At 38.8% G+C, this 23,469-nt stretch overlaps 1 protein-coding gene across 4 annotated transcripts in view; it reads right to left on the bottom strand.

Moving 5' to 3' along the window:
- Sec22a (SEC22 homolog A, vesicle trafficking protein) overlaps positions 1-23,469 on the bottom strand; it is a 60,879-nt gene that overhangs the window by 24,403 nt on the left and 13,007 nt on the right. For all 4 annotated transcript variants that reach the window (XM_028752217.1, XM_028752213.1, XM_028752216.1 and 1 more), the window contains exons 3-5: positions 15,320-15,483; positions 14,066-14,260; positions 790-905 (exon numbers count right to left, since the gene is read on the bottom strand). In XM_028752217.1, coding sequence (XP_028608050.1) covers positions 790-905; positions 14,066-14,260; positions 15,320-15,483 — 475 coding nt within the window. The remainder of the gene's footprint in view (positions 1-789; positions 906-14,065; positions 14,261-15,319; positions 15,484-23,469) is intronic.

Genomic DNA, 23,469 nt, shown 5'->3' with positions numbered 1-23,469 from the left:
GAGATTTTAGGAAGAAGTATAGGAAGAGAATAGGTTAGATAGTCCGGTAGCTAAAGGCCCTGGAAGAAACAAACTACCCTGGAAAATAAGGAATCTGAAGAAACCAGTGACCCTGCCTATAAATAGGCAACTCAGGATTTAAAAGGCCACTGACCAAAAGGAACAGCAGCAGAGTTTACTGAAACAAGCTGTGTCCACACAAACTATCTTCCTGTTTCCACCTTTCTCTACCCTCTTGTTCCTTCCAAAACCAGCTCATCCTCTCTCCTGGCTCTAAGAACTTAGTTATTACACCTAGACTCCTTTGCCTATCACATTCCACTTTAAGCTGTGAGGATTCCGAGTCCATGCTACAAAGCCTGATGTTCCCACAGTGCCTGTCAGCAATGCCTCCAAAGAATGGATAATAAGGGAACGCACCAACCAAAAGTACTTTGGAGGGTGGAGGTGGGACAAAGGAGGCTGTTTTCATGTTTGTGTTTCTGTTTTTGTTTTGAGACAGGGTCTTACTGTATACCCCAAGCTGGCCTGGAACTCACTATGTGGTTTCAGCTGCCCTTGAATCTGTAACCTTCCTGCTTCAGTCTCCCAAGGGCCAAGATTACAAGCATGACCACAAGGCTTGGCTCTGAGGTCATGCTTCTGAAGGAAAGCAGAGAAGGTCCAGTGTAAGAACAGACTTGGAACTTGCACTTAGATTACACTAAGACCTAATCTAATTCAAATTTGTTCTGTAACAAGGAGAGTGAATAGGGACAGTCACCAGAAACTGCAAAAATAGCACAGTACCTGCAGGAGGCTTTCTATGGCATGAAAGCCTCGAATTAAATTCAGAGCTCCACATAAAAGACTAAGGATAAACGCCACAATCCCTGACAGAGTTGCCGGTTCTAGTCGCTGATGGGCTGAAAAAGAAAAGGAATGGTTAGAAATGAATACCAGAATCCCTTGTTAGTTGAGCTTATGTGGACAGAAATTCACTGCTTAACTTAGATGAGTCAAATGTAAATAACTTTAAATAACAAATCTTAGTAATTAAAAAGTAATTAAACAATGTGTGTAGGCAAAGGTTCTCTGTGTAGCCCTGGCTGTCCTGAAACTTGATCTGTAGACCAGGCTGGCCTCAACTCAGGGATCTGCCTACATCTGTGCAGTAGATTTAAAATTGTGTGCCACAATTTCAAGCTTAAATCTTTTTCTAAAATGCAAACTGCTTGGCAACATTAAAAAGTCCCATTCTAAAGTCAAATGGAACTAACATTGCTTTTCTACATTTTAGTAGATACTTCTAACTTCTATTTGAGGTAAAAAGAGTACTATAGAGTACTCACATCTGTCAGTAAATCACTTAGGGAAAAAAAAAACCTACTGCCCAAATATGTGTACAATTTGCAATGTGGTACAAGTGTCTGCAAAAGATGACTTTGCTTGGAGAATAAATACAAAACTCTATATTTTCTGAAAATGTTTAGAAAACACTTAAGGATAACCATAGCTTGCTTTTAGCAAAGGCCACTTATCTAGGACTAATGGCTATGAACACCGCTGGCTATATGTGAAAGTCCACATTTAGTCACCACCCAAACTTGTCAACAGGATGCAGTCTTAAGCTGCAAAGACTGGTCCCTTTGGTCTTTTGAAGCAAAGTGACAAAAACAAACCAAAACCAAAACACATCAGCTAATATTGACCATTTCATCTTCACAAAGGCATTCTTTAATTTTCAGGTTTCAACAGAATAAAATATTCTGTTATACAATCACTTCCCTTCATGATCATTTTATAGTTATTAGGCTTTACAATTGTGCCTAAATGAAAACACAACTAAATACATAATCAGTAGACTTCAAAAGGAACACTGGCAAAGAGAGAACAACAGAACCACATTTTTATTACTTTATTTAAACCACTGAAGTATAAAAGCCCAACAATGAAGTTAATGAGGCAGAACGTTAATAAAGGAAAAGCTCAGATCTTTGCAAATTATAATCAGCCATCATAACAGAAAAGATTCCCCAAAGAGTTAATAAAAAACCCCAAAACCCACATCTCCTGGATATTCTTCAGGTTCAGCAGAAACTACTAATCTAGAATAACATTTCATAATTTCTTCTGTGCCCATGTCTGGCCTTTCAATAAATTCCCTTCAGACTCTCATATGAAAATAGAAAACCAACTGTACAGTACTGATACCATGGTGTTTCAGCAGTTGAAAAAGTCACAACTAGTCCTGTTTTATAGCAGCTCTCTGTCCTCGGTCCTCCCTCATAAAAAGCAAATGGGCTCTAGGAATAAAACCAACTAACAACTGAATAATTATCAAATCATACTTCCATAGAAACAAGGTACCTCACCAAAAATGAAAACAACAGCAACAAAAACAAAACCCAAACAGTGAAAATCCTAGCTCTACTTGGTCAAGTAAGATATGTTCAAAAGAAAATCACTACCATTTTCATGTGTTGATGGCAATATATTTAAGAAATGAACAAGCCAATATAAATGATTAAGTTTCTAACACTTGCTTTTTGGCCTTAGAACATGTATTTTATAATAAGAGTATACCATTTATGAATTCATCACTTCAAAATGACCAAAGATATTTTTAAAAGGTAAAAGCAAGTGCTAGCCGGGCGGTGGTGGCACACGCCTTTAATCCCAGCACTTGGGAGGCAGAGGCTAGCCTGGTCTACAGTGTGAGTTCCAGGACAGCCAGGGCTACACAGAGAAACCCTGTCTCGAAAAAACAAACCAAAAAAAAAAAAAGCAAGTGCTAAACCTCTTTCTTTCTTTCTTTTTCTTTTTTTTTTTTGTTTTGTTTTGTTTTGTTTTTCGAGACAGGGTTTCTCTGTGTAGCCCTGGCTGTCCTGGAACTCACTCTGTAGACCAGGCTGGCCTCAAACTCAGAAATCTGCCTGCCTCTGCCTCCCAAGTGCTGAGATTAAAGGCATGCACCACCACTGCCCGGCTTGCTAAACCTCTTTTAATGAAGATAAGGCAAGCACTGTGCACAAAGGTAGGTTGGCACTGTGACAACTTACTGTGGGCAACAATTTCTAATGTGATTTCCTTGCTTTATCTTCCTCACCCCTTTCCTGGGACCTGTGGCTTATTTTCTAAGAAGTGTTTTCAAGCAAACTTCACCCTGAAAATGTAAGAGGTTTCACCACAGAAGGCAATTTCCCAGTTTGATAAGCAAACAAGACATTTAACCACTTGATAAAGTATTATTTTGTGTGCTATTTGTTACTTCAGTGAGACAGATTCTAGATACACTGTAAACCAAATAAAGTTTGTAGCACATTTCAGTTTGGCACCATGCCAGGCACTAGTAGGTATAGTGGGTACCTACTCTATAACAAATGAGAGCCATGTAGGAATATCACGAAGCCAGGTGGCACTGCCCCAACAGTTTTTTCATTTTGCTACTGTCAGGAATTGGGGAAGACAGATGTGGAAGAATAAGATATATGCAGATAACCAAAGACAACTACAGGGGGCAGGAGGCGGGTGCTTCCATAAGGAATATGTGGCTAACAGTACCTACAGACGGGCCAGGAAACATCTGCATATAAAAATTAAATAGTATCCAGTCTATTGTCCAAGAGATGTTTGTTGATGCTATAAGGCAGTCTCAGGAGGGAAGAGGAGGTGAAGTTCAGACTGTAAGAAGTGAAGTGCATGCTGATAAGAGCCTGATATGGATATCTCCTCAGAGGCCTTCAAGAGTCAGACATATTCAGAGGCAGATGCACACAACTAGCCATTGAACTGATCATGGGGTTCTCAATAGAGGAGTTAGAGTGAAGACTGAAGGAGCTGAAAGGGTTTGTGGCACCATGAGGAGAGCAACAATACCAACCAACCACAGCTCCCAGGGTCTAAACCACCAGCCTGGGAGCACTTGGGGGGGATCCAGGGCTTCAGCTGAATATGTAAAAGTGGAGGGCCCTGCTGGGCATAGGTGGAAGAAGAGAACCTTGACCTCATGAAGGCTGGATGCCCCAGGGGGTGGGAATTTTGAGGGTGGGGAGGTGGGAGTGGGGGGGGAGTAGATAGAGGTTACATCCACAGAGAAGAAGGAGGAGGGGCGAGGGGATTGGGGGTTCCGAGGGGGTGGTGGGGGATGGGGTAAGGGGACAACATAGGAAATGTAAATAAATCATCCAATAAAAAAAAAATAAAATAACTATTGCACAGAAAAAAAAATAAATATGTATCAAAAAAAAAAAAAAAAAAAAAAAAAAAAAGAAAAAGTTTCCTGGCCCTTAGCTTACAGAGATCTAGTGTTTTATTACCCCATAGAGCATTATTTTGGTATACATTATTAATCTCATGGTGATAGTACTTGAAAAAACAGATAGTAGTATATGCCCTAGTTTAGATGCCTTAAGATACACGCATGCTAGACACTAAAAGACAACCACAATCATAGGAGAGCATCATCTTGGTCAGCTACTGGTGGTCAACAGTTTAGAATATGTTGGTAGTAAGAATCAAGTTCATGCACCAGGCAACTGACACCACTAAGAGAAGATACATTACTGATTAGCATGCTTTTTTTTTTTAACATTTCAAAGACATCAGTACATTTCTGCACATTTATTGAATCAGTTTACTGAATGCCAGCAGATGAGGGCCCAGAAAAACAGAACGCTACATGACACTCACGGGTTCAATGCAGTGCTGTGCAAAATACCTCCAGAAGGCAGGAGTGATGCCCCGAAACCCAGACAGACACTAAGAAAAGATCCTGGGTATGAAGTAATGACATGGTCTTTTGGCAAGGAACTGTTTCCACTTTGAAAACTGATTTTAGCTTGTTAGTCATGGTAGAACTTAACTTCACCCCACAGTGAAATATAGTTATATACTATAAAGGCAAAAATAATCACAAAAAAATGAAAGAGATATGGGTAATAAGCCAGCAAAGAACAGAAAATTAATTTCAAAGATGAAGGTAGCTAGAGACAAAGGTAATCAAAACACGACATGACAAAAGGAAACCTACAGAGATGCCTCAACAATGAGTACTAGCTGAGGCTCCTCCAAGGGTCCAAGCGCAGCTCCCAGCATCCACACAGAGCAGCTCACTAACTGCCTGGAACTCCAGTTCCTAGGAATCTGACACCCTCTTCTGGACTCTGTAAGTACCACACACATGTGAACATACATTAAGAGACACACAAATAAAAAGAAAAAGAAAATAGCCAAAAATGATACATTAACACCCAATGATTCCAATAATGACATTAATTGGGGTTTTTTTGGTTGTTTTTTTTTTTTTTTTTTTTTTTGGTTTTTTCGAGACAGGGTTTCTCTGTGTAGCCCTGGCTATCCTGGAACTCACTCTGTAGACCAGGCTAGCCTCAAACTCTCGAATTCAAGAAATCCGGCTGCCTCTGCCTCCCAAGTGCTGGGATTAAAGGCGTGTGCCACCACCGCCTGGCAATGACATTAATTGTAGATGAACTAAATATCTAATTTTTAGAAAGCCAAGATAATAAATAGGATTTTTTTAAAGGATGCAACCAAATGACAACTATAAAACACCACTTTATTTTCCCATCCCATGGGGCCAGGGGGACTAGTTTATTTGATTAAACAAAAATAAAATAGGTGCACAGGAACAATTTTGAAGTCCGAAAAGACTTGCTACTTCCCCAGCCTTCGCTGTGGGCCACAGCAACTTTTTTTTTTAATTGGATAGTTTATTTATTTACATTTCAGATGTCATCCTCTTTCCCCATCCCCCCCTCAAGAAACCCCCTATCCATCCCTCCTCCTCCTTTTTCCTTTTATACCATTTTAATTACATTAATAGTCAAGGAACAAGCAAGACAATAAACACAAATAGTCAAAGAACAAACAAGGCAAAAACCAAAGTTCCGTGAACACTCTGTGATCACTGTTTCTAAGGGCTTAGGTTTGGAACTTTTAATACTGCCTCTTCAGCCTGCCATGCCTGTGGCCAGCACTAGTAACATTTAAGATTTTAAAGGTAAAAGTCCAAAATAGGCGGAAGGAAGGGTCTTGCAAAAATCAAACAAATAAGCAAAAAGCCCACTTTTGTCTTAAAGTTTTGGGGAAATTTCCTCAGCCACCCCATGCCTTGACAAACTAAAATGCTACAGCACTTCCAGAAGCAGCAAAGGCAGCCAGAATCACAGGAGGGCTGCCGTGGGGGTTCTGGTGCTGGGGAGGCACACTGGCAGTATGTTTCTTCAATTAGCTTGTTGTGAGAAAATAAGAATAGAGACTTAACTTAGTCACACTAAGAGCAAGCAACATGTTTCTACGAATTCCATTCAGATCTGTACTCACCAAAACAAAACAAAACAAAAAACCCAAAAACCAAACAAAAGCAAAAAAAGAAGAAGAAAAGGAAAGAAAAGAAAATGCAAAGAAGAAAAAGAAAAAAGACAACTGAGTCATGTTTTCTATACTTCCTTAAAGATTAAAGCAGGGGGAGGGCTACCTAGGCATAAGAGCTAATGAATAGTATTCAACAATATCTATTAAGACAAAACCTAACAACCCTCCCACCCACAACTATATGTAGCATGCTAGTTACATATCTCGAAGCCACCCACCCTCACTTGCACTGACACTAAGGGAAACGGGAAAAGACATTTACCATCCTAAAAGTAAGACAGTTCCACACAGGTGAACAGTTGACCTCTTAAAGACAATTACACATATTACTAAAAACATGAGGAACCATTGCAGAGCATTATTTAAAGAAAATAAATATGTTGCAGCCACAAGCAATAATATTCAGCCAACATGCTCTGACATAGCCTAAGATAAGACTTAAGCTTGTAAGTTAATATGACCATTAAAAGGAGGTCTAAGACCATGCAGACACACAAAAACAAAGAACGACTTCTGGTTAAGTGATGACTGAAAACAGTCCACCAGGCTGGCTTGTTAATCTATAAGACCGGTTTTAAGGTATTTCTTCACTGTGACTTCTATAAGCCCACCTCTCGGTTACTCCAGTGGTCTTCAGGATGATCTCATCCAGGTAGACCAGAAGGTAATTGAGAAAAAGGTTGACAGTACAGCATTTCCTGATGTGCTTCTTAAATTTATCACATATGTGAAAGTGTTGCCTTAGGTAGGAAAAATAAAATAAAATAAAACAAAGAGCAATGAACAAATGAACATGTCACCACTCACTGTAGAAAGTGACGGCTGCACCATGGTGACTGATATCCTGCTGGGCACAGACAGCATCAAATACAAGCATGAAGAGATTCTGATGCCCTTCAAATACCTGACGCTCCTCACTAGACCTTTAGAGTTCCCAATAAAAGGGCATTAAAACACCATTTAAACATAAGGACACAAAGAGAAAGACAACAGATCTAATACTAATATTAAATTTTTTTTTCGAGACAGTGTTTTTCTGTGTAGCCCTGGCTGTCCTGGAACTCACTCTGTAGACCAGGCTGGCCTTGAACTCAGAAATCCACCTGCCTCTGCCTCCCAAGTGCTGGGATTAAAGGCATGCGCCACCACTGCCCTGCTTACTAATATTAATTTTAATGTAATCTTTATATTATAAAGATTTCAAAGCTTAATATATTCCTAGGTACAAAGAACTCCAAAATGATGAAAGAACCAACATCAAGAGAATAAATCACACACTTTAAAACACTACTCCAGGGGCTGGAGAGAGAGTTCGGTGGGTAAGGGAATTTGCTGCTCTTGCAGAGGATGGAGGATTACAACCTCCATGACTCCAGTTCTAGGGAATCCAACACTCCTCTCTGTAGGCAACAAATAGACATGTGGCACACAGACATTCATGCAAGGCAAAACACTCATCCACATAAAATAAAGAATTAAATCTGAAAAGAAAATGTAATATCAAAACTGATCACTCTAAAATGAGAAAGATATAAATTCAGAAGTGCAGAAATTGCAATATCCGTTTCTCCAAGAATGGTTGAAGCAGACAGCAAATCAGAAAAGACACAACAGATTTCAACAATCTCAGGCACCATCATCTAAAAGTGACTCTTATGGAGTTTTAAAGAGCCACACCACCAACAGCAGGAAACAGAACACTTGTTAAAATAAGCAGAAAAGAATGACTAAGACAAGCTATTTTCTTGGGAATATATATCAAGTCTACATAAATTTAAAAATACTCAAGTCAAATAAAATTTATCCTCTGAACACAATGGAATAGACAATAGAATCAATAGACACTTGAAAATGCCTAAATAAAACTACATATTTTTTTCTAGATAACTCAAGAATCAAAAGAGAAATCTAAAGGAAAATTTAAAAGTATTTTAAGCAGATTGAAAATTAAAATGTAGTATGCTAAAATCTATAGGATGTAGCTAAACTGCTACTGGGAATGAGATATAGAATAGCAAGTGCTCATATTAGAAAAAAAGATCTCAAATAAACTGCTCCAAATCTCAGAAAATAAGAGCAGAGAAACCTAAGGTAAGCAGAAAATGGGAAGCAATAAGCAGAATATGCTAATAAAATAGAAAATAAACATCAATAAATGTAAAAATTTTAAAGAAATCAATAAAAGTGATCGATTTTTACATATTAGGAGAAAGGAGCAAAAGAAAAAAAATTACCAATATCAGAAATGAAAAAGGCATAATTGTAATTCTATGGAAAGTAAAGGTATAAAGAAATATGTATTGTACATCAAAAATCCATAACCTGAAAAAATGAACAGATTCCATTAAAATAAAAGCTGCAAAAGCTCACTGAGAAAACACAGGAAAGCTGAGCAGCCCTGGCCCTAGGAAAGAATGGATTTAAATCTTCCTCAGACAAAAGTATTTGAGGATTTATTGCTATGTCCTACAAAACATTTTCCAAAAACGTAGAAGAGGTGGGAAAACCCTCCAGTGTACTTTCTCACATCAGCTGTGCACAGATAGTAAAACCAAACATGGCCGTTATAAAAAAGGAAAACTAGAAATCAATCCTTCAGTAAGACACTATAAATTATCAGCAAAACTTTAGCAAATTGGACCTGATAGCATATAAAAAAGCATGGCCATGTAAAGTTTATCATAGAATTGAAAGATTTAACAGCAAAAAACAATCAATGTAATTTGCCAGAAAACAAATTTGAAATATTGTATGACCAATGCAGTCAAAGCATCTGACACAGTCTCAGATGGTCTGTCCTCTCCTCAGATTCTATAAAGAGTCTGTATCTCAGGCTGTGGTGCTGTCTTTTAAATTAAGTCTGCTTGAGTCCTTTGAATATATACTAAACAAATATATTTTGATTTAATTTAAATGAAAGTTATGTGTACAAGTGTTTTGCCTGCATCTTTGCCTGTGTGCCATTTACAAGCCTGGTGCCCAAGGATCAGATCCACTGGCTACCAGAGTTACAGATGGTTGTGAGCCACCATGTGGTTGTTGGTGATCAAATCCAGGCCTTCTGAAGTGCAACCAGTGCTCTTAAATGTTGAACATCTCTCCAGTCCCATTTTGACTAGTTTTGTACCAATAAAATAAAATAGAAGAAGATAAAATAGTATATTCAATGTTTTCTTCTTATTGAATTACAAGTTAAATATTAATATCATATACATATATGATTTGTAAATATTTCCTCTCATTCTGTGGCTTGTCTTTTTACTCTGTCTTCATGGAATAGTAAGTTTTAAATTCTGATCAACTCCATCTTGTATATTTTGTCTTTCTGCAGTGTGGTTTTTAAAATCAAATCTGACAAACTTAATAGAAGATCAAGAGTCGCACCTGTGTTTTCAACTAAGAATTTATAGCTGGTAAAATGAGGGCTTCACCCTGAGTTAAGTGTGTGCTTATGGCTATGCAGCAGTCTCATTTTTTTCTTTTACACATGGGACCTCGCTGTTCCAACACTGTATGATCTTCTCCCGCTATCCTAGAATCACTGTCAAGAATGAACTGGCCACACTGAAAGAGTTTACTTCTGTCCTCTCAATTCTATGATCCTGATCTACAGGTCTAGCCTTTCAGCAGAACCGCCCTCTACTGATTACTATAACTTAGCAGTATGTTTAGAAGTTTGAGTCTTTCAGCTTTTCCAAGATTTTTTATTTTGCATATATATATGTGTGTGTGTGTGTGTGTGTGTGTGTGTGTGTGTGTGTGTGTACTTCTTGCATTTCTATACAAATTTTAGAATCAAATTGTCAATGTTTATTTTTAAAGAGCCCAGCTGACAGTCTATTGAGTCTGTCTGCTTCGGTGTACAGCCATCTCAACGAGATTGTCTGCCAATCTATAAACGTGGATCTGTTTTCCATTAATTTTTGTCTTCCTTAACTTTTTTCAAAAATTATTTTGTTAGTTTTCAATATATGGAATTTCCATTTCATATTCAGATTGCTTACTGCCAGTGTACAGCACAGAATTCTTAGATACTGACACTGCTATGCAGCTGCTCTGAATGCATGCACTCGTTCTAATACTTTCTAGAAGTATCCTTAAGATTGTCTACAGAAAAAGCAACATACAAATGGAATGATCTATTCTTTCCTTTGAAATTCTAGTATCACTTTATTTTTCATCCTTATTCATTTGTTTAGTGACTGACTTGAATTATTTAAGTAGAATATTTCCCCTTCTCTCATATTTGTATAATCAAATTGTATATGGAGTATCATGTTCAGTCCACATTTAAAGAATACTAACAAACTAAATTAAAGCATGTACAGGGATAAGGAATGTCTTAGTTAGGGTTTCCATTGCTATGAAGACACACCATGACCAAAGTAACTTTTATAAAGGACAACTTGAGGTTTTGTCCATTATCATCAAGGCAAGAACATGGCAGCATCCAGACAGGCATGGTGCAGGAGGAGTTGAGATTTCTACATCTTCATCTGAAGGTCGCTAGGAGGAAGACTGACTTCTAGGCAACTAGAAGGGTCTTAAAGCCCACCCCCAAAGTGACACACTTCCTCCAACAAGGCCATATCTCCTAACAGTGCCATTGCTAGGCCAAGCATAGTCAAACCACCACATTCCACCCCCTGGCCTCCACAGGCTTGTTCAAACACATGAGTCTATGGAGGCCATACCTAGCCATAGCATAATACAAAAGTATTCAAAAGTCTGTAACAGTCTCAACAATGTTAAAAGTCCTAAGTCTCTTCTGAGATTTCACCTAATCATTTAACTATGATTCCTTATAAAATCAAAATAAAAAAAGCAGATCACATACCTCCCACATCTCATCATATACATTACCATTCCAAAACATCATAATGAGGAAATACTGGTCCAAAGCAAGACCAAAAACCAGCTGGACAAACTCCAAACTCAGCATCTCCATGTCTGATGTCAAAGCTCTCTTCAGATTTCCAATTCCTTTCATCTTTGTTGACTGCAACACAATTCTTTCTCTTTGGCTGGTCCCACTCCCTGTTAGTAGCTTTCCTCAGCAGATATCCCAAGGCTCTGGCATCTCTAATATCTTGGGTCTCCAAGGCACTTTCACAGCTTCTTTTTCCAATGTCTGGGATCCACACATTATCTTCTGAGCTCCTCAAAGGGGATTGGGTCACTTCTCCAGCTCTGCCCTCTGTAGCACTCTAGGCTCTGGTTGACTCCACTCCACTGCTGCTGCTGCTCTTAGTGATCATCCATCCCATGATACTGACATACTTAATTCACTGGAGTCTTCTGCTGTGGCTTCACCAATAGGCTTCCTTCATGGTGTCAAGCCTCAACTTCTTTGCATGACCCCTTCTGTCCTAGGCTTCAATTTCAACTGAGGCTGCACCTTCACCAATGGCCTTCCATGACCTCTCACAGTGCCAAGCCTCAGCTGCTCTCCATGACCACTTCATGTTGTCAAAACCAGTACCATCTGGGTGATTCTTATACATTATCAAGTCCAGCTGAAGCACAAGATATAACCTTGGCTATCTCTGGAACACAGCTGCTTTGTGCTCTCAGAAAACACTTCTCAGAAGATCTCACCTCAGTGATGCTGGTCTCTTCTTATTCACCACTAATTTCTTAGCTCCAGCTAACCAGCATCAATTGTCCCAATAGTCTCTTCTATTCTTGATTCTAAAGCCAGAGCCATGTGGCTGAAGCTGCCCAGTTCTGCTGCTTGCTGGAACTGGAACATGGTCCCTTTTTCTGTTACATTATCACCAGCTTTCTGTTTTCCAACTACTTCACTGTCTAAGGTTGGCTGTCCTGGAACTTGCTCTGTAGCTTGACCTTGAACTCAGAAATCTGCATGGCTCTGTCTCCTGAGTGCTAGGATTAAAGACATGTACCACCAAGTCTGGATCTAAGCCTTTTTTTTTTTTTTTAAACCTGGAATTTAATCTGTCCCAGGCTGGCCTTGAAATCAGAGATCTGCTTGCCTCTGTCTCCTGGAATTAAAGACCTGTACACCATGCCTGGGCCCAAGCTTTTTCATGGTCACTATTCCTCAAGAGCCGGATCAAAATCCTGTGTCTTCTAGCCTTAAGATCTAGATCACAATCGTGCACTCCATTTACGGACTGTAGTTCATTCCAGATTAAAAGTCCAAATGGAAACAATAACCAGGTAATAATAATGTCAAAACATAACTATTCCTTGCTCAGGTGCAAAAGCATAAACAGCAGGCTTAGCTGAGTGAAGTCCTGCCCCAAGTCATCGCTCCTTAAATCTGTTTATCTCCTTGAAACACAGGATTCAACTCCACTCTACCTCCTGGTGCCCCTTTAGTCTTCAAACTATACATTTTATATTTTTCCTTTTTTCAACTTCCTCATTTTCATCAAAATGCTTTTCAAAGAGTGAACTTTAGTAACCACACAACAGAATTTATACCAGAGTGTTTTGAAACTTCCTTTGTCCAAGCAATTTATTGGAAATCTCTTTACCTTAGCCTCAGGTAGACTCTTCAGACAATGGTAAAAAGTAGCCACATTCCTCACCAAAATATCATGATAACAGTCTCTCTAAGCCACATACTAAAATTCTCCTCCACTGAAACATCTTGGGCCAGGTCCACACAGTTCAAATTATCCTCAGTACTAGTATCTTCTACATTCCTACTAGGATAGTCCATTAAGCCCCATTCCTTCCCCAAATCCCAATATCCACAATTTCTCTACACAAAAGTATGGCAGGGTCTATCATGGCAATACCCCAGTCCCTGGTACTGACTTCTCTCTTAGGGTTTCCATTGCTATGAAGAGATACCATGACCACTGCAACTCTTATAAAGGACAGCATTTAAATGGGGCTGGCTTACAGGTTCAGAGGTGCAGTCCATTATCATCGTGCTAGGAAGCATGGCAGCATCCAGGCAGGCATGGTGCCAGATGAGTTGAGAGTTCTACATCTTGATCTGAAGGCAGCTGGAAGACTGACTTCCAGGCAACTAGAAGGGTCTCAAAGCCCACCCCCAAAATGACATCCAACAAGGCCACACATCCTAATAGTGCCACTCTCTGGGTCAAGCATATTCAAACCACCACAGGGGAAGACATCAAAATTGCAAAAAAGTCTTAAACTGAAAATGAAAAAATTATGCTAGAAGCATAGAAAGGACATTATATGGAAGCAGACATTACCTTAAGCCACAGGAAATTTTTAAGAAGTAGTCTAATAACAGCATACTATACTTTTATAAAACATAAGGTTTCCATTTTAAGGAAAAGTTTCATCCTGTCCCAACTGTTAAAACTCCCTCGTGTACTTTCTTTGGGAGGGGAGACTGAGTAGCTAAGCACCACACCTTTACAGTTACACCTAAGAAAGACGCCTATACTGAATAGAGCCATTTGATAAGATGAAAAGTACTTCTCAGGCCCACACTCCTAGAAAATGTTTACAAGGAAATCGAATGTTTTCTTAGCAAAGAAATCTTCTGAGATTGAAAGTACTTTCCAGAAGTCATGTCTTCAGTAGCCTACTTTATAACAACTGGGAAAAATGGGTTGCTTTGAACTTCCATATTCTCTCATGTAGTTGATTTAAAACACTAGCGTAAAGCAATTCACTTCCAAGTGTTCTTCTGTTATCTTTAAAAAAATTAATAAAATAATTGAGAACCAGAACTCACCAGAAGAAATCTTGCCAGCACCTTTATAGTCAACAGAGACTGCAGCTGTGACTCCATTGGCTGATCCCAGCTCACACACTGGGATTTGATAAGGGGGCCTCAGCTTGATTTCCATCTGCATATCGGACAGATTTATTTTTGTTGAAAGAGACCTGGGATTATTATATCGCTGCTTGGTCCTCTGAATGAAGTTATCTATGTAAAATAAAAATAAATTTCCTTGCAGTCATTGTTAATTAAATCATTTGAGAGTGTGATATTTATGGACATAAATTTCATAAAGTTAAATTTGTTATTCAAAACTATTCAGTTTGTCATGGGATTTCCAATATTACTTCTGTTTAACAGGCTGCTCTATCATGGAGTCATCAGTTCTACACTCTAAATAGTAAACCCTAGGATTAAATTACCAGAACTAGAGTCTACCTAAGTGTAGACTTGAAGGAATTACAAAAAAAACAAACAAAAAGGCAAAAGCTTTAATTGTCAACCATTGTCTTAATTTTTATATCCTTATCTCACAAAATATTCAATCTGTTATCAGCTGTAATTACATACAAATTATACACTACAAGCAATGTGGTTTTATAAATGTTTTCTTATTTCTTATACCATTATATAGTATGTTCTGAAGAATAAGTTTAAAAGAATCAATAAAAGAGGTTTCCTAAATATTTTCTAAGCAGAGTTTTATTTTTACTAAATCCACAACTTTGGCCAGACTTTTCTGGTTGAGCAAACTACTGCCCATAGGTCAAATCTAAACTGCTATTTTTATAAATAAAGTTTTATTAGGCAATAACTATGCTCATTCATTTATGTATTGCCTGTGGCAGGTTCCAAGCTGCAATATCAGAGCTGAGTAGTTGTGGCAGAGACTAGAAGGCCTTTAAAATCTGAAATATGTACTCTCTGATCTTTTCTAGCAAGCATTTGGCAACCCCTGTTCTACATTAAACAGACTATAAAAGATTAGCACATAAACACAAAATGGAGTAAATTTCTCATTGAGAATGTGTCCTCTGGGATTCATTCTTTGGACGAATAATCACAATCTCCTTCACAATGGAAACACATTTTTGTCCTAATAGATAACTAAACTAAGAACAACAGCATAGATCTTTTGCCAATTATTCTATAAAAATCAAAGTTGCAGAAGTTTCTCCCTTACTCCCCAATATTAGATGAAAATTTGACTGGAGACAGGGTAATAAAAAAGTACAAAGAATAAAACAAACAAAACCAGGCCCTTACCAAATTCAATGAAACAGTATGGTCTGACAGCAGTATTAGTCTTCATCATGTTATAAGTAGTAATGAACTCCTTCTGAAGCTCATCCAGGAAAGAGAAGGCGAGAACATTTGGATAACTTTCACTGCACAACATCATGTAGCTCACTCCCAGAGAGCTAATAAAACTACAGTGTAAAAAACATTGGTTTTAAAATTTCAAATTATATCAAGGTAATTCGTTGTTTCACAAGACTGATTCTATACACTATAAACTGCTGCTACAGTAGCAATGAAGATATTAACATTTATTATATATTCCAACAACAACTTTAAAGGAACCAACACATAATACTATCCAAAGCTGTGGATTTATTTGTATGTTTCCAGAATCATTATGGAGCAGAAAGCAAGGGGAAAAGCATACACATACGTAAACATCCAAGCAGCTTAAAGGCCAACCCTCCACAAAAGCAGGTGGAAACACAAATTAACCGTTTAATGAGTCACCTAAGTATCCTTTTATTGCACTGATCACATAGATGATATAGACCAGGAACAGGAAATCAATACAACATCCAGGCTATGGCTCCCACTTGTGTGCTATATACTACTAATCACAGCAATCTGTACTGCCAGCCTCATCCGTACCAGTACACTTTATTTTTTCAAATAATGTAGATAACGAATTTAGGCTCTCCCCCTCCCTCCCTCCCCCTCTCTCTCTCTGTGTTGGTGCACATCCCTGTGCATGCTCAGAGGCCAGAAAGTGTCAAAGTCTTCCTCTTCCATTTCCCATTTATTTCTTTGAGACAGAGTCACTGGAAGCCAGCAAGCCTCAGCAATCCTCTTGTTTCCACCCTTCTTAGAGCTGGGATTACAGGCATGTGTAGGACACCTGGCTTGTTACATGGGTGCTAGAATTCAAACATTAGTCATCATGGTTGTGTGGCAACAAGCACTCTTAACTGGTAAGCCATCTCTCTAGCACCCAGACCTTCTTTTCATTTAACTTTTGGAGTAAGTATGTTCACATGATTCAATTTTTTAAAAAAGAAAGAGTAGACTATGTACTGATCTTCTCTTATTGCCTCCCCTGTCCATAGGTAATCGATTTTCCTCCCCTTGGGCAAGCCATGTCACTAACTCTCTTTGTATCTTTTATAGTGGACTTCACACTTGTAGTAAAACTGAACTCAACTTATTACAGGAACCTGAAACTCCTTTTTAAATTCTAGAATTCCACTTGGAAAACAGTCATTTTTGTAAAATTTCTAAGGCATAAGACATAAAATTAATGTTAGAACATTTTGTGAAGAAGAGAGGAGGAAGAACAAGAAGAAATGGGAATATTGTTTTATAAAACATCTGTTTTCTATACTTATATACATATATATGTTCATAAAAGCAACTGTATGTCTTTTCAAGAATTAAAAACTTTAGCTATATAGCATATGGAATTTTCCTAAAGCTTAGTATTTCAATCAAAGGTCAGTATTTTGTTGTTTTTGCCCCTTTCACGGGGTAGGGTTGGGGGTGGGCACTGACAGGATTGCTAGCTACATAGACCAAACTAGTCTTGAACTGGTCTTGAATTTACTAGCTCAGGGTGGCCTCAGACTTCTGATCCTCCTGTCTCAGATTCCCAAGTGCTGCGATTGCAATTAGGTGCCACAAAGAACAGTCTAAAATGTATTTTCTCAAGCGATTTCTTGTCTCAAAATAACTTCATTATCAAAATTCTTTGCCTTATCATTAGCATTTGGATAAACTCCACAACGGTTTGAATAACTTGGACACAATGAGTAATTGGCTTTCATCCATCCAGAACTCCCAACTATTTAGAAACAAGTTATTTTGTTATCATCTAATAATATGACTGAAAAATTTTTGGACCACATTTTTAGTATTATGTCAGTTTTGCTGTACTTTTCTTCATGAATAGTTCAACAAGCCACAGATGCCTACTGCATAGTTTATGGCAAATCTTGTTTAACTGGGAAATTTTGAGTGAGAATACAGAAAACCCTATTTTTGTTTTTAAAGATTATATGGTGGCATTTTCAGGACGTCATCTATTTGTAGGACACTTGCTGAAATGGCTATAAAACATTCTACAGTCGACTTTCATAGTAAACTTAGCCTAATAATTCTTTCTCTGAAATGAAAAACAGCTTCCTAACAGTACAAGCCAGCTCTGTTAATCAACATTTATAATAAGAATAATAATTGCTTTTTCAATTGCTGTAGGGCCAGACAGAGATTCTTACCATCTCACTCAAGACTACTTAAGAAACAGTCTAACAGCACTACAAAGTGCTGTCTGCACTGTCCACCTGTCTCACTTGGTTCATGGTCTATATACAGGCACCATGCTTTAAGGAGGAAGGAGGGGGGAAGAGAAAGTTCAGAGTAGCAACGGTAACAATAGTAAGTACATTTACTGACCACTCAGTGGAGCTGGGACCTCTGCTCAATAGTCTACATAATTTTTCTTAATTTACCTTCACAACAGAAGGTTCCTACTAGATCCATTCTGGAAATGAAGAGCCTCAGAGAGGTCAAGTAGCTAACCCAAGGCCACATGTTTAAGAAGCAGAGATGGTGTGGCTGCAGGTATACTCAGCTGACAGAGTACTTGTCTAGCTTATGTTAAGTCTTTGAACCCCAGCAAAACTAACTAAGATGGGATAAACATCTTGCTCCAGAGTCTATAATCTATCTACACACGTCAACTTTCATTATATCACATTCTGTCACTTGTTCTCAGTCACAGAGCAGTCTGTGGGATTTGCTTTGTTTTTCCCACCTAAAGTGCAATGAGACTTAGGGACTTTAGACCTTGTGTGCGTGCGTGCGTGCGTGCGTGCGTGCGTGCGTGTGAGTGTGCGTGTGTGTGTGTATCCTCATGCCAGGAAACCTTTCCAATTTGTTCACTTTATCTTCTACAATTCTCTTCTTCCCTCTTTGCATTCCAAAGAGGCCTGTTTCAGAGCTTCAAGGATGCCAACCTACTCCCAGCCCAGTCAATCCCATCCCAAGAAGATTCCAGAACACAATCTTTTCCACTCCCCCTGTACTCCAAATCCGAAGTGGCTAAAGTCTCCTCTCCCACCTATTCTTAAAGGCCTTTGCAGAATGCATGATTTAAAACAGTGGTTCTCAACCTATGGCTCTCCACCCCTTTGGAGGTTGTATATCAGATATCCTGCATATCAGATATTTACCCTGCAATTCAAAACAGTAGCAAAAATACAGTTATGAAGCATCAAACAAATAATCTTATGGTTGAGGGTCACCCATGAGGTGACCCAACATGAGGAACTGTATTGAAGGGTCACAGAACTGCGAAGGTTGAGAACCACTGATCTAAAGTGAACCCACCCACCCTCACGGTCATAGCCTAGCAGCTCTTATCAACCATCAACTAGGTCAAGCTGTAAGTGTACATTTATATGTCTGCATTCCGCAACGTCTCTCTCACTAATAGCTGTACTCTAGGACAGCAGTGATGGTTTCTAGATTGCTCGCCATTGTATTCTTAGCTTCTGAAATACTGGGTCTGGTACATAATAAGTACTCAACAAATTAACAAATAAAGTAGAGCCACATAGGCCTCATTCACTTGCTTACAGCCTAACAGTATCTATACAAAGCCAAGCCTCAGTCCATCACTATCGAAAGCACAGAAAACATCGACTCTTCCAGTCACTGTTCTATTTCAGGTCAATTTATCTTCAACATATCCAAAACTGGGGACGTTCTCAGAGGCTCTCAACGGTAGCATCGAAGACGTGGTACTGCAGTGAGTACCCACAGATGACTATACAAACCTGCAGTCATGATTCTGCTCCCCTCCTCACTGTTATTACACACGCATGTGTGCACAGTCAATGGATAAACTCTCTTTTCTTTAACTTAAGCATGTTTTTGATTTTAGTTTTTGTTTTTCAAAGACAGGTCCTCCCATATCCCAGGTTATCCTTAAACTCTTATGCAGCTGAGAATGACTTTGAACTTCTGATCTTCCTGCTTCCCTCCTTGAATACCTGGTTTATGTGGTACTGAGGATCAAACCTAGAGTTTCAGCTACACCCTCAGTCCACTGAGTATAATTTTTTAAAGATTTATTTGTGTATGTATGTTTCTGGATGAGTCTATATACAGGTGTTCAGGTGTGCATGCCTAAGCACAAAGAGGCCAGAAAAGAGGGTCATTTCCCTCAGAATTGGAATTACAGGTATTTTGGGGATGCAGGATTTATAATGTAGGTGCTAGGATCCAAACTCTGGTCCTCATGATTGTGTAGCAAGTGTCATCTCTCCAGCCCCAACTGAGTAAAATTTATTTGATTTACATTTTCCTTCTCTCTCTTCCTCCCTCCCCTCCTCTATCTCTATCTCTTTCTTCTCTACCCCTCTCTCTTCTCTCCCCTCCTTCTTCCTTCTACCTCTCTCAGCCCTGACTGTCCTACAACCCACTATGTAGACCAAGCTAGCCTCAAACTCACAGAGATCCACCTGCTACTGCTTCTTCCTATCGAGCCCACCCCACCCTGTGCTGAGATTAAAAGGCATGTGCCACCACATCCTTTTTGAGACAGAACCTTAAACTCTTTGTAGCCCAGGTTGGTCACATATTCACCTTCTGGCCTCAGCCTGCTGATCCTGAAATAACAAGCATATGCCACCATACCCTGACAATTAAAAAAATATATTTAACATGTGTCAGTATTTTGTCCACATGTATATATGTGTATCATGTATGTGTCTGGTTAGCACAGAGGTCAGAAGAAGGCATCAGATCACCTGGAACCAGAGTTATGAGTGGGTGTGAGCCACTATGTGGGTAATCTTAACCACTAAGCCATCTCACCAGCTCCCTCCAATTTTCTTTTTTTTAAGTTTTAACTCCTCTCTGTTTCTGGGCTTTAGTTCCAATAGTTGGCATTTCTAGCCTCACCTTTCTTCTGGCCAAGTAACTTAACCAAACTTCAATATATCTTTGGTCTTCTCCCCAGTACAGACATTAGGAACTTAGTCCTTTGAGATTCAAGTTTAGTAAGTGACACTGAAAGACACACAACTTCTGGACCAGGGCTCTGCTCTTTTTAATCACTTTGTTACAAAGCTAATTCTAGCATATGTCACCACAAATGACTTCTAAATGAGTGATTTTGGACATAAAACTTTTCCTGACATATAAGATACAATGTGTCAAACTTTACATAAAACCAATTAAGTACTGATGGCCTTTTGCACTATATAAATATACAGTAAAAGCAATGATGTTCCTTCTCAGCAGATCACAGAACACCTGTGGTCCAGCATGTCACTATGTAAGGTTTAATGTCAAAGACAAGGCCCTTGACTTCCAAGAGCCTGAAATGCAATTATCAAAGATTTACTTGAAACAATTATTTAATACACCACACACACAATTCTCTCTCTTCCTCCCTCCTTCTCTCTCTCTCTCTCTCTCTCTCTCTCTCTCTCTCACACACACACACACACACACACACACACACACACACACAGCATACCAAGCTAAATGACAAAATACATAGCAAACAATTTTAAATGACATGGTTATAATATTACATATATTATTTTCATTCTTCAAATATACCATTACACATAAAAAGTCTTCTCATCCTTTGTAGCTACAATCCCCCACTAAGTAGTTTTCTTGGGTACAGAAAATCTCTCTAGTAGCATAAACTCTATGTTAAAGTTGTCAAGTATTAGAAAAAATAGTACTTTTGAAATAAAAACTTTCACAAAAACTTTACTAAAATGAAGTATATAATATTTTAAATATTAAAATAATTTGACAATATAAAAGCAAGCATACCTTTTGTTCACTGTTGGTATGTTTAATAGGACCTATTATCAAGGATGTGTCTAATATAAAATAAACTAAGAACGCAAGCTTACCCTCAGCGGGACAGAGGGAGAGAACTCACTGAGGGTCAGTCATGTAAAGCACTGTAGCAGACTTCCTACTTCTTCACTTACCCTTCCCTCACACAGCCCACTTTCAATTACTCACTAATGAGAGAGCACCAACTCATAAATTAAATCAGTCCATGAACAAAAGACCTATTTTAGCCTTTACTTTTAGTCTCATTAAATATAAAAATGTTTATTCACATGCAGCATACCAGGCAATGCCAACTTAGGAAGACAAAGGAGTCTTTGAGAGTTTTAAGGAGCTGATATCGATCACATTATCAGAGCCATGAATACTATTTTCCCACAGAAACTGTAAAAGAAGAATGATGTGCTTCTGAGGTCAGCTCCGAGTCTACTCAACAGACATGATGCTGACCGGCACAGGTTTGCCAGAATAAAGAGCAGAGAAGTGGTGTGAGGCTGGTGATAAGGCAAGCAGGGAAGCAGAATGGACAGCGATCCCTCTCAAGTAGTGTGGTAGCTGTCCCATCAAACTCAGGCTTCACACATACACTTCATTCCTCAACAATAAAGAAAAAGGGTACTTCACTTACTATTTTTTACCTGGTTTACTTCTCTCTCCAAAAAAAAGTTAAAAGAATTAGGGAGATTGGGAACATATGTGATTACAAAAGGGAAAGGGCTTAAATCTTAGGAGAGAGAATGTGAACCATAAAGCCAAAAGGCAAGGCTGGGGTTCTGCTCTACTGTTCATTAGCTTTATGACTTGATGGGATTTTTTTTCCATTGGAAGCCTCACACCCGTAAAGTGACAGTACTGTTTATGGATATCTACCAGCATCCTTTCTTCTCTTCCCTAAAGGGAAGGCCCCTAACCTACCATGTATTATATACAGCCTTGGTTATGTCCCATGTACTGGAGTGTGCCCAGGCCAACTGTGAGTGTCCCTCCTTCCTAACCACAATGAGTAGTCCTGTCAAAGTCCTGCTCTCAACATCAAGGGAGGGCAGGTGTGCAGCTTCAGTAAGGCTTGCAGCTTCTGGTAAATGTCTCCCGACCTGTGAAGACTAGAAAATCGACAAAAGCCAAGAGATTGTACAGAAGACTGCTGACTGAGCATTTGACAAGCAAGCTCTCAAGAAACATTTTGCGTTTTGGTTTAAACTAATGTGAGTTGTAAGCTTGCCTTTACCCACAATGGAGAAGCACTGCACTTACTAGGCATTCAGAGGCACTGTAAAATTTAAAGATGTTAGGTAAAGTACCTGCTAATTGTAGGTGGTGAATAATTATGCTATTGCTCAAGCTACAACTCCTATAATAAGAAAATATCACAAAAAGAATGAAAGGAAAGCCCTGCTGCTGACTGAAATTAACAGACAGGAGGCTTTTGACAGCATTTTCCACTGAAAGTAGTTTAGGGACAAATACGAAGGAACTGCATCCTCAAGCAAGAGAAAGCCTACAAGGCCCACAGCCTTCGCTCACTTCAAACCAACTCCCAGAGAAAGAACTAAGTAATCACATTGTTTCATTAAAATTCACAGTGGGGTATGACTGCTCCCCAAAGGACATTTGTCTTTGATCACAAGATCAATATCTCAAAATTAAAAGAGATCTCAAATACACAATCTGTGGGTTTTTTTTTTTTAAATCCAAAGCCAACCACAGAGTTTTAAGGACTCAGAGGACACAATTTAATTTTCATGATTGCTTTAGCCATTTTCAAAGTAATAAGTTTATTCATTAGATATTTATTTCACCATGAGGAAAGTATATTCGTTAATTTATAAAATACTAGTTCCTTTAAAATTACTGTAGTATTACTGTGGAATGCAAAATCACACAACTAAATAGTCTCACACTCAACCCTGCACACTCTGACCAAACAACAAGACCAATCAATAAGGTTTTCCAAAGCTAAAAAAAAAAAAAACCCTTTTGGAGAAAACAGACTCATTTCCATGGCTGGAAACCCTGTAAATTCCTAAAATATCTGCCATAGTTAGTGTCAGCTGTCAACTTGCCTCTGCCTCCCAAGTGCTGGGATTAAAGGTGCGTGTCACCACTCCTTCTGGCTCTGACTCTGCTCCTGCCCAGAATCTTCCCAACAGTGGATGGTGATCAGAAGGTGTAAGACAAACTCCCCAAGTTGTTTCTGATCATGGTGTTTATCACAGCAACAACAGGGGCATATCTATCTATCTCTCTCTCTCTCTCTCTCTCTCTCTCTCTCTCTCTCTCTCTCTCTCTCTCTC

This window comes from Grammomys surdaster, unplaced genomic scaffold, assembly GCF_004785775.1.
Source record: "Grammomys surdaster isolate TR1022 unplaced genomic scaffold, NIH_TR_1.0 125889, whole genome shotgun sequence".
Lineage (NCBI taxonomy): Eukaryota > Metazoa > Chordata > Mammalia > Rodentia > Muridae > Grammomys > Grammomys surdaster.
The sequence above is the reverse complement of the archived record's forward strand: the minus strand, read 5'-3'. Positions and strand labels throughout refer to the sequence as shown.